We start from the raw sequence: 15,780 nt of genomic DNA, 5'->3' as shown, positions 1-15,780 counted from the left end.
AAAAAATTACAGATAAGCAGTAGATCTTTTTACTTTCTGGCACCAAGACCCATTGCAAAATATCAGATCTTTCTACAAGGATTTAGGGACAGATTCTATGGAGAAAAGTGAAAACAAGTCCTCCAAATACCTACTTGTAATTCTCCTTTTAATTGGATCTGTGATCAAAAACTTACTCATTCATGATTGGATTCTGTAGGGCATGTCTAGGAATTAACATTTTTCCCCCCGTACTATCATTTCATTCCCCAAACCAACAAGACTGGCTATAATAAAATCTATTCCAAAAAATGGTCATTATCACACATTTCAAAGTGATCTGTAAATAATTATGTATAAAATATATGAAAACTTCTAAGGCAATTTTTGAGTTTCATATCTCAATGTAAATTCTTGTAACAGCCTTTCACATTTATTTTTAGGAGTTTACCATACTAAAGCAAATTCCTTCACTGCTGTTTTTTTCTCTTTTACTTGGAGACTAATACTGTATGCATCAGCCGTGAACTCTTATCATTCTCATGTTATGGTTTGCAATGTAAATTCAATTTACAAATAATGTACTTGGTTCCAATGTTAGGGTTACAGGCAAGACAGTAATTACTGAAAATCATACTCCATCCTGTTTCTCATTTGAGCCTTCTATGGTGATTAGAACTCAAGGTGCTTTTCAAAGAAGTGAAGCCAATCATGCACTCAAACACATATGTTAGTTTATGGACTTAAGATTCAGAAAATGCTATTTGCGTGTGGCAGGACACATATGCCTGATGCTGACTGAATTAGCAGAAGGACATACTACATTTTTATCTGGGGGTCTAGTGTTTTATAGTAAAGAATATTTTGTGGGATGCATCAAGTGTGAATGATATTCTGAAAAAAACAACTGAATGTAAGTGGATAAAGTCATGTTTCTCATACTGACCAGACATTTTCTGATTTAATAAGTGAAATTTTAACAGATTTATTCCAAAGTTGCCTTCTATTTAAATCACAGTAGTTTCACCATTGTGAAGAAGAATACATTTTTCTAAATGTACTTGCAGGAACACCTATTTGCTCCAGTAGCTGAAGTAGAGGTACTCTGAGAATTCCACATTGATCTCTGTAAGAAGTTGAACATGACCTCTAGCAGAATTCTGAAAAGGTGACATTCTCTCCCCCAGTGTGTTCCCTCTGGTCCTCAAATTGTGAGAAAGTGCATGAGAAAAATGATAAAAAGGGTTCTTGAAGCCAAAGACCTCCTTGAGAAAGAGGTCTGAAAAATCTGGCAAGGAGATGGCTAAGAAATCAGGAATGAGACAACAGTGCACATCTTCTTTATGCTTCTCAATGTATTTGTGCTCTTTAATGACTTCACTTTCTTCAATTTTTTTTCTCTGTATCCTCTATCAAATGAATCTCTTTGAAGTGCAGATTATAAAATCCTAATCTTATCAATGGCTTATATTAAAGTACCAACTGTCTTTCTTGACTTTGTTTTATATATGCCAAAAGTAGATTAATAAAGCATAGTCTTTTAGTGAACTTGTAGACATGAATACTATCTGTAGCAATGACAATGTACCAACAGCACAGTCTTCCTCTGTCTATCAAAAGCTGTTTGTCTGAGATAGTCACCATTAATGCCATCTGCATCCATTGAAAAGAAGTTATTTTTACATCTCACTTTATCCCACTTTTTTTAGACAGCTGCTTTAAGATGAGGTGATTACATCCCTAAAAGGGCTTATTTTTCTTCAGTAGCTGTTAGAAAAGCTGAGAAACAGCCACAGGCATCCAAATTTGATTGGCTGAATGGCAATCCATAAAAATTCTCCCCTTCACATGAAGAAAAAACAATCAGAGTCATAACTCTGGAAAGCAAGTAAACTCACTACCACAATTGCAGCCAGTGATATGTATGCTACAGGTGTACTGGCCATAATGAAGCAGCAATTAATAAATAAATAAATAGATAAATTAAGAATTTGCAGAAATTGCTGAAGTGTGGATAGAGTATTTGGTTAGTAATGTATCTAGCAAAGATAGGTAGTGAAGATGGAACTCCATTGACTAATTTGAATCTGCTGATTTGAGTCATGCAGGAGTTTAGGAGAAAAAAACATATTCAGCAATTTTTGAGTGGGACTTAGATAGATGAGCCAACGTGACTCAGACCCATTTATATAAGCAAGTCATTCTAAAACAGAGAACATTACTTTGTGTTCTTTTAATATTTTGTGTGGGGTTTTACAAAAAGGAAAGGGAAGGGAAGGGAAGGGAAGGGAAGGGAAGGGAAGGGAAGGGAAGGGAAGGGAAGGGAAGGGAAGGGAAGGGAAGGGAAGGGAAGGGAAGGGAAGGGAAGGGAAGGGAAGGGAAGGGAAGGGAAGGGAAGGGAAGGGAAGGGAAGGTTACTTTTAGATATAGCAGTGTCCACATGCACATTTACATGAAAAACAGAAAGAATAGAATATGTCTAAAAATGAAATACGATTCCATGGCAGTGAAATTTGTAGCAGGTGAAGGACAGAACACATCATTGCAATTAAATAAATCATATTTTATGATACATGCCTGTATTTGGATGCCCAGTTAAGTACCCTATTACATGCAAAATGCAATTACCGTGTAAAGCTCTGTTAATTTTCAGGCACACCTGCTGAGCTCAGGGGTTGTCATTCAGGAACCAGCTCAGGTGCATGCTTTTGTTCACCACATGTGGAAGATATTTGTGTGTCTGAAAGGAGGGTGGCACAGGTTATTAGAGAGGAAAACTGGCTTTTGCAGGTTCAGTAGGCAATCCCATTGTCTGTCCAACATAATGACAAATTCCATTACAGTTCCTAACTGGATCTCTGGCCGTGAAGCTTCTTTGTTCTGATGAGGGCATGTGGAGGGAGAGACCTTTCTCTGCTCAAACTGCAGATGCTTTTGATTTCTTGGATTTCATCTCCAACTGATGAGTTCTTGGCTATGCTTACCTACAGTTTTTTATTCTTTTCTCTTCTTCCTTGACACATGCTATATGCCATTAGAGAGCAAAAAATACCACTAGGACTTCTATTCTTAGTGTTGGTCCATTTGCTTTGCTGATTATCATCCTAACTGTCAAAGAAGTGAAATGCATTGCTTCGCAATACCCATGCTCCATAGTACTAGCTTTCACATTGTTGTTTCCTTGACAGGTAGTAACTGTTTCTGTTTTTCCTCACGAATGCTTTATGTGTGATACAGAAGAGTTCACAGTGACAGCTAAAACGCAGCAAGCAGCACTAACGGACATCTCTTAAATGTATTTCTTTGCCCTTTCTTCACATGAAAGATGCTAATAAGGTTCAGGCTCCCTGTATTGGTTGTTTTTATTTAGTTAGTTAGTTAGTTTCACAGAGATTTGAATCATTACTCCTTAAATATCTTAATACTCACATAGATATGAAAGGTGATAGAAATTGTGGATATCTAGTGAAAAGATTCTCTGATTTACTTTACAGATTTGGCTTTAATATGTTACTAAAACCAGATTTCTTCTTTGGACCAAAACTAACATTGTTTCACATTTTGATCTACTTTACTGTAAATTGGAGGCAATGGACTTGAAGGAACTGAATGCTGTGTGACTGGCAAGGCAAGCGGCAAATGGACAGGGACGGGGAAAGGAAAAAGATGTAAGTGGTGGAGCAATCATTTATTTCCAAGGCCCATTGATCCAGTCTATCCATGCAGGGCCTTGCTAACCTCAGGGGTTCACATCTCTTTCCTTGTCCTTTAGGGTGATAGATAGGAGGTGTGGCTGAATGCACAAGAGCTCACTTCTGACATTTAAACCTCCCTTCCCTGAGCACCACAGCACAGAAGGTCATGAGTGGAGCATGGAATTTCGGCTATGGAGCACTGAAACATGAACCTTAACAGGAATTACATGCTCCAGGGTAATAAGATTGTGTACTGCTCATTGAGTGCCGGAGAGCACAGTGAACTCAAAGCACCACTTTTTTGAAGAGGATATTTCTGACGCTTCCTGTTTTCTGTCTTCTTTACTTTGTCTTACTCTATCACACCAGAAAACCATGTAATAAAGAAATATAGGCAAATCATCTTCCTTTCTCCAATAGTAATGATGTGATTTATAGATGTATGAGATGATTCAAAAAAATTCTGAATATAACCATAGAAGAGTTTCCTGATGAAATCTTTCAGGAGTAGTTCTCTCCTCTGAGTAACAAATGTCTTTAAAAGTTACAAAATGAACAGAGACACACACATGTATATGTGTGCAAGTATAGAGACCTATACAATCCATTATAGTCTAAAGCTCACCTTTATCCAGTACATGGATTAAATTGCACTGACTGGATTTGACTGGAAAATTCTAACTGAATTAAATAAAGGCTGCTTTTATGTATGTATTTGTACGCAACAGAAAACGTATGCATGCATAAGACAAATGTATTTCAGTATTAAAATCTGTATTAACGAAGTCTTCATTTATATAATGTCATAAATGAGCTGACTAGTGTTGGCCCAACCATATTATTTTGTTATGCCAAAATTGTATTTTCAGTCTGTTCTTAGGATGATAACATTTTAAGTATATTCTTACTGCCCATTTGTATACTAATTTCACCAAAAGCAAATTCAGTAAGAGGTAACCCACTGTTTACATATTTTGTCCCTTCTCTTTTTGCTCTTTTCAAACAGAGATTGAAAGATTTAAAACAAAGGGAATTTGCTCGAAATGTGGCTTCAAAGTCATGGAAAGATGAAAAGAAACAGGAAAAAGCACTCAAGCGGCTCCACCAGCTCGCAGAGTTACGGAAACAGTCAGAATGGCAAGTATTTAAAATTTATACTACATTTAATACCCACTTTCCTCAATCCCAGAAGAAATCTTCAAATTTTTACTCCTCTACTCTCTAATGGACAGGCATTGCATTTATTGCAACCTGTTTTCAGCTGTCCCCAACTCCTAATGTTCCTGTTCCACAAAGCATAAAATTGAAAGTCCCTGAATTAATTACTTGCAATTTGAAGGCTTGTGTTTTACCCTCCTGTAACCAGTTAATCTAATCTCTTGTGAACTGACTGGTTTGAAGATGATTTTATATCACCATTTTATTTCATTAAAACTGACCTGAGTAGATAAGTATTACTGTCTTATCATTTTATAGTAAGTTAACATAAGAGGAAAAACACTTTTTAGCAAATGCATGCCTGGTCTGTGAATCATTTTCATTACTTTCAGTATATTGAGATTACTATCACCGTTTTTTTTTTTTTTTCTGTAGACTAATGGAAATATCATTATACAAATGAAAAACAAGTAATTAACTTACTTAATTAACCCAGTAGTGTTAGTTCTATTGATGAATACCATGATACAGTATGAAGTTTACACTAATCAAGCTTCACATTTGAGAAATCTCCTTTGTTTAATGACACTGAATCTTCAGTAGAATAGATTTCTACCAGACCAATTACTTATGTTAATCTATGACTGTAATGGGTTAAGTAGATAATTAAACTAGCATCCTTTTAAATTCATATCAAGCTTACAGTACCTTAGAAATAATAAAATTCAGTGTTTATTATACACTCATTTTGGCCAATGTAATTGCTTTTGAAATTTCAGCTGAAATATAACAGTTTATTGCTAATGTATCACTTTTATGGTTACAACTCCATTTTCATACAAATCTACGCAAAGAAAAGTAACAGCCTGAGGGAAGATGCCTTTATGTCTGTGTATCTGAAGATGTAGTTTCAGATAGACTGATAAGGTCAGTAGTAATAGGAAGGTCTAAATGAGGCAGGAAGGGAACTGAGTCTGCTTATAGAAAGAACTAGGAATCTAAAATCGATTACAGAGAGCCCGGAAGGACAGAGTTTGCTCTTACTGGTAATGACAGATGGGTCAGGGACAGCTGGGATGTGATCTTGGCTGAGGGGTCACACACCTGACTGCTCTGGCAAAACAGAAGTCAGCTTTCCCAAGATGTCTGCACATGCAAACAACTGCTATTGTCCCCAAGTAACGCATCTCACATTCCAACAGAGTTCCTTACAACATGCTAATAAAAACTGACAATAAAATTACTGTTAATCTGGTGCTCAGGAAATTTGAAAAAATACCTTTACTTTGCTATTCCAATGGGACATTGCAAAGACTCTTTTCATTCACTTTGTACAAGACAGAATTTCTTCTTGATCTAGAAATAGAGATGGATTTGTATTCCCTGATGCTAAATTTGTGGCAAATGCAAATTTATTCTCAGAAACGCATATATAATCTCATATTCTGAGGTGAACCTACCCCAGGGAGTCTTTATATTGGTCCCGCTGCTGGAGATCAGTGCTTTTTTACAGCATGTCTAAAACATGCCAGACTATTTATAACTTCTATGCCGATCTGGCAGTTGCAATTTACTTGCATTTAATTAAAATATTTTCAATTTCTTAATCAAATTGTTTGCTGATGCTGGTTCCAATTATTATTATTATTTTTTTTATGAAAGCAAATTGTAGTATGGTTTTGATAGCAAATGTAGATAACATAACCAGTGAAATACATATTTAAATATTAATTAGAATAATCTGGTGGCTACATACATCTCTAATGGAGAAAAAAAAAAAAAAAACAGTAGTTACTCCAATAACTCCATTCAGCTAGTCTTCTATTAAAAGCAATCAACAATCGCTTTTTTAACCACGTCTTTTACATTTTCTTAGAATAGGTTGATTTATTTTGTATTGAAGTACAAGAAAAGTAAACCATGGATTTAACATCTGAGGTTTTGGGGAAGAAGGAAGATTAATTGAAAGAGAGTATGGGAGGAGAAAATATGACAAAGTCAAATGGTAGTGATAATGAGAGTGCTGAATTTGCCATTAGTATTAAGGGAACTCCACCTTTTGACCTTTTCCCCACCAATGTTTGGAGATAGTCTTAGCATTACTATTTCCTTGAATATTTCACAAAATCATCTATTGTGGAATAATATAAAGGTAAAATAAAATTTTCTCATCAAAAAGAAATCATACCTACACAGACACACATATCAAGCAGAATGTTGCCTTTTCTGTTAAAGAGTGATTCTGAGATGCTACGAATGGAAGTGCCTATAAGTAACACTTTTCCTTACCAGACAGGTATTGTCTGTCAAGTGTGAGTTCTGTTTTAGTTTGGTTACTTAATTAATTCAGCCATGTTTGTTTTCTTACAGCATTGCTGGAAGTGGGCCAACACTTAAAGCCCCCAGATTAGTTGAAAAGCAGCAATCACCAGATGCATTTTTCCTCTACAAAGGTGGCAAGGTCACAGCGAAATCTCAAAGCACCACCACAAATACAGGTTTCTCCAGCAGCATACTAGAAAAACGGCAGCTTATCATAAGCAGGCACCAGTCACCTACTGAAAGGCTCCACGTGCTTGGAAATCAAGTTTCACAAGTGTTCCCAGACAGTAGCAGCGCTTCTCAAAGAACAGGAGTGTCTTTCTCATTCTCTAAAAAAGTCCCTTTGAAGCTTGAATCCTCAGCATCAGTCTTCAGTGAGAACTCTGAAGAAGGAAATGATTATAGTGAATCCCCCAATCATAAAACGAAGCAAGTTCTTGAGAGCTGTCATTCTGGTATATATTTGGAAGAGGATGTAAAAGCAAGTCTAGATAAAGGACCACCAATTCCACAAGACCAAATGGATTTGGATTACAGTGCATCAAGTCATGGAGCTGTGAAACTTAAAATGTTGAAAGAAAATGATAAATGTAATGTTAGAGAAATAGAAGAAAAAGTCAGTGCTCATCCTTCACTTTCCAAAGTCAAAATGCAGTTCTCAAATTTGGATTTTTCAGGTTCAGTAAAAGAAACGGAACAAGAAAGCAAATTGAATGTGTCTGAGCAATTGTTCGAAACACTCATTTCACCTTCATGCAAAGCTAGCAGTTTCTGTATACAATCAGATACCTACAAGCACAGCAATGCACACCTCTCTGAGCTCCCCCAACAGCTATCACCTGAGCTGACATGTGCAAGCTACATTAATGACTGTCCTAGGGTGGTAAAGAGAGAAAGGTCATTAGAGACTTCAGAAATTAAAAACAGGAATATGGAAAAGCTTCCAAGGGAGACAGTGGTTAAAGAGGCTAAGCTCCAGCCACTGCCTTTCATCCACGTAGTGAGCAAGGATGGCAGCACTGCTCTGCAGTGGCCAACAGAATTACTTTTGTTTACAAAAACTGAGCCCTGTATTTCATATGGCTGTAATCCACTGTATTTTGACTTCAGACTCTCATTAAATCACAGAGATAGTAAACAGCATGAAACAAGCAAAGAAGGCTGTAAAGAGCACTCTATAAATAAGACTGCAGATGAAAATGAACCCTCAGGTTTAATAAAACACAAGCAAACGTCAAATGAACAAGATAATCAGTTGTTGAAACCAAAGAAGATGAAAGGTTCCCTAAATCCAAGAAAGGCCAAGCAAAAAGCTGAGTCAGACACAGGGAAAGAGATGAACAAAAATGGTCAAAAATACATTTTGGATTATTTGAATGAAAATATACCCAAAGTGCCTGTCTCACAAAAGGATTCTACGGCAGAAAAAGGTCTTCATACAACAACACTGAAAAGATCATTACGGCATCATTTCCATAGCTGTGAAAGAAAAAAACAGAGCATAAGAAATGAAAGCATTTCCTTTTCTGCTTTTATGGCCAGGATAAAAAAATCTAAGGCTGAAAAGTGTGATTTAATTTATTCTGAGGAAAAACATGAAACCCAAAATGGCTGCAGACCCATTCAGAATGTTGCCAGCTGCAGCAGTGACGTAAGCGATAGTGGAAAAGATTCTGGTGGAAGTTTCCTTAGTTATAAATCTGGTTCAAATAGCAGGCATTCAGAAAATGGAGGATGTGAAAATTACTCAAGATGTTGGAGATTCCCTTCTCCTCAAAAATCCTGCTCTGACAGACATTCCAGCTATTCTGATACTTCGGTTAGCAGCACAAGTAGCTACATGAGCAGTTCCTCCAGTCCCACATTGAACAATCACAGCAGAAATCATTTGCTTTTTTGTTGCAAAAGAAAAACCAAGACAGCTGAATGGCACAAATGTAAACACAGAAAGCACAACTGTATTTTCACTTCTGATGATGCAGATAAGGATTATCTTTGCCATACTAGATGTCACAGAAGTAGAAACTGCACACAGAGGGGCACAATTAAACATAAAAAATGCTCAAGACATAAAGTTTTACAGCACAGGGATGGTTCTAAACACAGCAGATGTAGACACTGGCATTTTGGAAAAGTGCACAGTAGAAGCAGAAGTTACAATGACTCCAAAAGTTTTTCCACCACAGATTCAAGAAGCAGCGATCGATCGTCTTGTAGCAGAATATCAAGAGAAAGAAGTGCAGGATCTTTCTCAGAAGAATATGACAATTACGAGAACAAAACAAGAGAGGACACAGAAAGAGATTCTAACATCAACACAGGAAAAGCTGAAATTGCACATTATGAATCTCTGAAAGTAGATAGCCAGTCAAAAGACTTTACTACCTGCTCTTCAGAAACCTCAGCAAAAGATGTACATGGAAGAAGAAAGTCACTGACAGCCAAGTTACTGTTAGAAAGGGTGCAGTCTAAGAAAATCCAGGAACAACTGCACGATTCAGAGAGATTTTCAAACACGTTTGGTAGAGAAATAAAGGATCTGTCACAACGTCACTTCGAACTTCAGTTTTCATCATCAGTAGATGATACATTACCTTTGCCAGAGAAACTGCTAAACATTGGTGAAAATGACATAGGGCAAAGTGGAAGTTCATTGGAAAAAAACAAATGTGACACTTCAGAGATAACCCATGTTGCTCTTTCAACAGGCACTGATTATGATCGTTGTCTTTTTAAAGACATTGTTCAGATGGGAACAGGCTATCAGAACCCGAGCATAAAAAGGAACACGGCAATAAAGGAACGATCCAATCTCTTCATTAGTGAAGTACAACCCTTTATACAAAGCTGTGACCCAGTACCAAAAGATTTCCCTGGTGCTTTTCCCTCTAAAAGATATTCTGTTGTTGCTAATTCAACAGAGACCAAAGAAGAACTACATGATGTGAACATGGACTCAAACCGGGCAGAAGGAAGTTCAAACTCTGTTTGTGATAATGCTATGCAGAAGTACAATGACACAGTAGATGACCGGGAAGTGTACAGTAAATCCATCTCCCCTCCTTTAATGCAGCAGCCTATAATGTTCTCACCAGAGGAAGTAGACAAATACAGGCTGTTGCAGCTGCAAGCCCAGCAGCATATGCAGAAACAACTCCTGGCAAAACACCTGCAAGTTTTGCCCACCCCAGGACCAGCTGCCTTCTCTGCAACACCAGCAGTTCCTGCCATCCCTGTTCAGCAGCACGCAACAGTCACCACCATACACCATACACTGCTGCAACGCTTTGCTGTCTCAGCATCTGTACACCCCCATGGCAGCCATCTCTCCTTGGCACACCTCCATCCCCTCTCTCAGGCACATTTTGCCCCTATATCACTTTCTCCATTAGCACCAGCCCTCATTCCCACCCATCCTGCTCTGCTGACAGGACACCCATTGCACTTGGTCTCCACCACCCCCATTCACTCTTCCCCTCTGAACTTCCCCCTACTGCCACATACTGCATATATCCCAGCCTTATTTGCACCACAACTAAATGCAGCCACACCTCCTGCTTTACACCCAAATTCCATTGTTCATCCATTATTCCAAGGGCAAGATCCTCATCACCATTCTTGCTCTAGCCAGACTCAACAGTTACCTACAATAAAAGAAGTTTTTGGTGTTTCTAGCTATTTAAACTAGCCCTAATGATTACACCTTGGCTCCAGGAAAAAAAAAAATATATATATATATATATTCATTGTTCAATCACATATCTGAGGAGAAAATCTACATTTTTGCTGAGAGCTCAATGGTAAATTTGAAGTTCAAATTCTGACTGACAGCATATGAATGTTGATTTGGTTCTCATATCACAACATAAAAGCAGTTTTGAAGTCTTGTGATACTGTCACAAGAAGAAAGGGGTCTGCTAATGTCATCCTGCAGGAGGTTTAAAAAGAACATTCTGAAGTGAAGTCGATAGTAGGAAGAGGACCACAGGATGTAGGCACAAAAGGACCAAGAATGTCAGCAATGTTGGGTGTTTAAAATAACATAATTTAAGGTAGTGCAATCTTAGCGCACCTCAAAGGCTTACTTTTATGAGAGTGTAAATGCAACAGTGTAATTGTTGGTCTGTTTAAGATATTTCAGAATAAGCCAAAGAGAAAGCATTTGGGACCACAAGTACCTGGTTCTGTCTCCCAGCCAAGACAAGTTTAAGAGTCTCAACAGCAGTGGGTGATACTGGAAGAAGATGATCACGGCACCATCTCAATGATACATTAATGATTTTATCACAGATATGTTGCTTTAACAGTGTAAAGGGGCTGCAGTCTAGCCAAAAGTACATGACAAAAATATTCCCTTAGTGTAAGAGGCTCTTTGCTCGCACAAGTAGATTGCTACTTTCATCCTCCAGCCAGGCATACAAGAAGGCAGTAGAAGTAAAGCTTTGAAGCCAATTTCTTTGACATTGCCTTCTGTGGCTTTAGCATAATATATGTCAGGGGTGGGTGCAACACCCCAAAGTTCCAATGCAGCTAGTGTTGGCCTTGAACCTTGGAGGTCCCTGGCCAACACTACAATATCTCTTTCTTGCCAAGCAAAGCTCTGACATGTGGAAGAATCTTGCCCAAAGTATAAATTACAAACAAACAATGTTTCATCTCTTTCATAAATAGTCTCATGGCCAACTGCTGTGGTTCTCATCATTTCAAGACATACTGAATCTAAACAAACATGCAAAGTTTCTAGCATGACTTCCCAAGCACTGGACTAACAAATTGAAGTCTTGAATCTCTAATGTAGGAATGCGTTTACCTAACCATCATGGTTAAGTGTGATTGAAATCTCAAGGAACAATTGCATACCTGGAAATAGATGGGGGCTTCAGCATTATTTGGATGGCACACATTTTTAAGTTTCTAACTCAACCTGGGACACATAGCAAGAAATTATGATCAGAATTACTGTTAGACTGCAGATCTGCTTCCCAATATAACTGGACAGTGAACAGTCTGACAAAAAATACTTATTTAGATTTGAAATATTGGAAATAATGTCAATTCCATTGCGATAATGTAGGGCACAATTGCTGATGTCTATTTTACAGTCGATATAAAGCACATTAAAAACTTGTGGTGGATTTTATTCCGTTATATTGGGCTATCTAAAGAAGCTGAGAAATCTAATTGAAATTAGGCTGAGTATTTAAAATACAACTTGAGACCAATATTCTAACTTAATTTTAGTCAAACTAGATTGATCCACTGCGGTAAAATGGAAGTGTTTTAATTTCTAAAAGCAGCTCCTTCAGCATGAACTGCTATTTTGTCAAACATTTCAAATGTGCTTACAAGTAGTGACTGCTTGTTTTGCAGTTGACTTTTAAAGTTAAAGGTTCACTGGATACTTAATATTTTAGCCATTAAATAAAAACTGTCAGGAAAAAAAAACTTTGGAGACCAAGTAGAAGTAAAACATTCTGTTATGAAAAAAAAGAGACTGAAGAAACCAGCATCCTCAAATGTCTTTTTCGTTGCATTCCCAGTTGATTTATTCATTTCATTTACAGAATGGGTTCATGGTATTTTTTGAGTTACTTCTCTTCATTAATTTTCCTATTTTATTTGCAGGGTTCTTTTTCAAATGAAATTATTACTTCAGAAGTTAGAAAGTCAGAAATTTCTTTTGAAAATATAATAAAAATAAATGTTTCCATAGTTTTAAAATCCTGCCTTTTTTTTTCTGGCTGAAAATATTCCCCAAATTAGATTTGAATGTACATATAATTTCCATACTTTCAAAATATCATTTTCTGAAAAACAACCTTACTTCACTGAATATAACTTATTGACTCTGAACATGACTTCTCGATTCCTCAGACTGAATTCTCTCTCTGGTGGTTCACTTGTACAATTCAAAGTGTTTCTACAGAGATATAACTACATTTAAAAGGAGCAGGTCAACCTGTGCTCTGAGGCTGATTGAACTGCACCCCTATCAGTTTCAGGGCTAATATCAACCTAAAACATGCATTTCAAGCCCTACATTTTTTTTTTTTTAATTTGCAGGCACAATTCCACTCCCACTCAAGATAAACCAACTACTCTTACTGTCTGTAGTAGTTCACTTCAATCCTAAGTGGATAACATTGAGAGAAAAAAATAGGAAGGAAAAAAGACAAACAAATCTCATCTTACACATGCACACTTATTTTTCATCCCTCTTTTTTACAGGCAAAATTACTACTGCAGAAATTGCTATGGCAAGAAACCTCATCAATTGAAACTTAAGAGAATCCATTTATGGGAAGCAAATACATTACTCTCACTGTATGTGCAATAAAATGGAAACCAAGTCATAGGATGTCCATACATCATTGTATATACCAACAAGGATGATCTCACAAGGTGAATGAAAAGACAATAAAAATTTAATTCATGAAGCAACGGGGATTATGATTTTGATAGTAGATGGAAAAAAACTGAGATTAAAAAGTGACAGAAACAGCACAATAGCAAAACTACCAACAAAGGGAATGTCCAGTATAGTTCTTAGTACACAGAAGAGATTTTCTTGGAGAAACGTAATAAAAACACCAGCACAGCTGAGATGATGTATTTGCTGCCATATTTATTTTTCATCAGTAATGTACTTTATATAATTATTATTAAAAGCATAATTGAGCCTGACGGTTGGAGCCATACTTCAGTTCTGATTTTATTTATACTAATTTTTAGAAGAGTTACAGTATTCAGGTGGCAAAGATATATACATTTCAAGTTAATAACCTCTTTTAGCTTGATTGTATATTCTTCTTGCATAGTCCAAGGAAACAGGTCACCCACACTGCAAAAGTCTAATAACAAAAATTTTTGAAGTTCCATAATGATGAAAGTTCTTAATTTTTATTTTCTTTATTTGGTAACTGAGGCTCTTCTGGAATACATTTAACATATTTTTTGTTCAAATTTGCATAAAAATGCCTTTGACCACATTGATTTTAAAGCTGTTAAGTTTGAATTTAAAACTGGATAATACTCTGGCTAGTATAAGATGTAAACTAGTAATTTTGTTTTGTATTCTCTGTATAAAGTGTTTTATATTATACAGTAGCTAAGTTAATTGCACTATTGTACATGCAATGCGGCTTTTTCTTTTTTTTAGGTTATTCAAGGAATTTCTGGGAATGTAGTTTAATGCAATAATTATTTTTTTTTTTCCAATAAAATGGCTTACTGGTATAAAGAGTGTCAGTCATATATTTTTAACGTAAAAGTCAGCAACATAATAAAATGCAGAATGATGCAAACATATTCTGTATTTTAATCTGAGATTTGAAATGCATTTAATTCACCCCTGAAATTTCTTAGAATGTTTCCTAAAGATTTTAGTATGTGTTACAAAAGTGGGTTGTTCAAATGGAACTGAAAATAAATATTCCTTTAAAAAATTATTCTATGTGTTTCTTGCAAATACTTTTAATTTATCAACATCCTCCTGTATGCTTTTATGTACTGATCAGTTTATTTAAAATTACACTCATAACTCATTTGCTGGGTTCCCCAGATAATCTGTTTAAGCTATAATTCCCATTGCTCACGCAGAATATCCTTTGGGAAAAAAGCTAACAATAAGATCCAAGAATCAAGTATATTTTAATTCATTTTTTAAGCATTCTTCAAAATTTATCTTTGTCAGAATAACTATCGTCTAGCCATGTTACCCATTTTACTTTGCATTTTTCTATTTCGCTTACTGAATACTTTTCTTCTATCTTTCATTTATATTGTAAGCTTTCTGATGAAAGCTTTCTCATATGTTTACAGAGTTTTAGGGTCCCCAGCTATTCTTGTTTTACTAGTAATAATTCTAAGACTTGTTATAGCTATCAATATATAGTTTTGAAAGTTTTATATCTCCAGGTGACCATAAAGACTGATACAATGGAAAAACATGAGTATTGCATGGATACATGCAATAGATAAAGCTCTGTTTTTTGAGATATGGTGTGGCATGTGCCGTATTCCTTCAAGTCTATATGCAGAGCCAGAAATAACTTGGCTAATCTCTGGGACAAACTCAGTCTGATGTGGAGCCATCTCATGACTCAGGCATTCAAGAAAAATTTTGAAATCACAGTAATCAACAGAAACATAATCAACACTTGTACATAAAATGTATCCAATTCAATTGAGATTCTTCATCAAATATAGATTTCTAGTTGAGATCAGATCTCATTTGTCTGTTGTTGAAAAAACTGTCATACTGTTTTTGACTAGGACATGGTACGTGAAGAAAAAAATTATCTGTGTTCTCCTTTTCCTGGTAAAGGTAGCTACATTTCCCAAATGGCAATGTGAGTACTTGTTCAAATAAGCAGAATCTGTCATTCACTTGAGCATGTTCTTCATCAGGTAAAACTCGTTTTACTCTGAAAATCACATAATCTGGGCAAATAAATGTTACCCTTTGTTAAAGTCTGAATCCCTTGTCTGTCTAATACCATGAGCTTAACCTGATATTGTGTGCGTGCATGTGCATGTCTATATCATGATTCATCTATGCAAGCCAAACCTACATTCAGGAAAGTTACTCCCTTCAGTATGAAAAGCTAACATTTTACCAGACTTC

General features: G+C 36.3%; 1 protein-coding gene across 2 annotated transcripts in view; it reads left to right on the top strand.

The window, feature by feature from the left end:
• ZNF804B (zinc finger protein 804B) overlaps positions 1-10,842 on the top strand; it is a 205,270-nt gene extending 194,428 nt beyond the window's left edge. For both annotated transcript variants that reach the window (XM_090142839.1, XM_090142838.1), the window contains exons 3-4: positions 4,681-4,811; positions 7,203-10,842. In XM_090142839.1, coding sequence (XP_089998965.1) covers positions 4,681-4,811; positions 7,203-10,842 — 3,771 coding nt within the window. The remainder of the gene's footprint in view (positions 1-4,680; positions 4,812-7,202) is intronic.
• The last annotated feature ends 4,938 nt before the right edge of the window (positions 10,843-15,780 follow it).

Source organism: Phasianus colchicus, chromosome 6 (genome assembly GCF_987193195.1).
Source record: "Phasianus colchicus chromosome 6, bPhaCol1.hap1.1, whole genome shotgun sequence".
Taxonomy (NCBI): Eukaryota; Metazoa; Chordata; class Aves; order Galliformes; family Phasianidae; genus Phasianus; species Phasianus colchicus.
The sequence above is the reverse complement of the archived record's forward strand: the minus strand, read 5'-3'. Positions and strand labels throughout refer to the sequence as shown.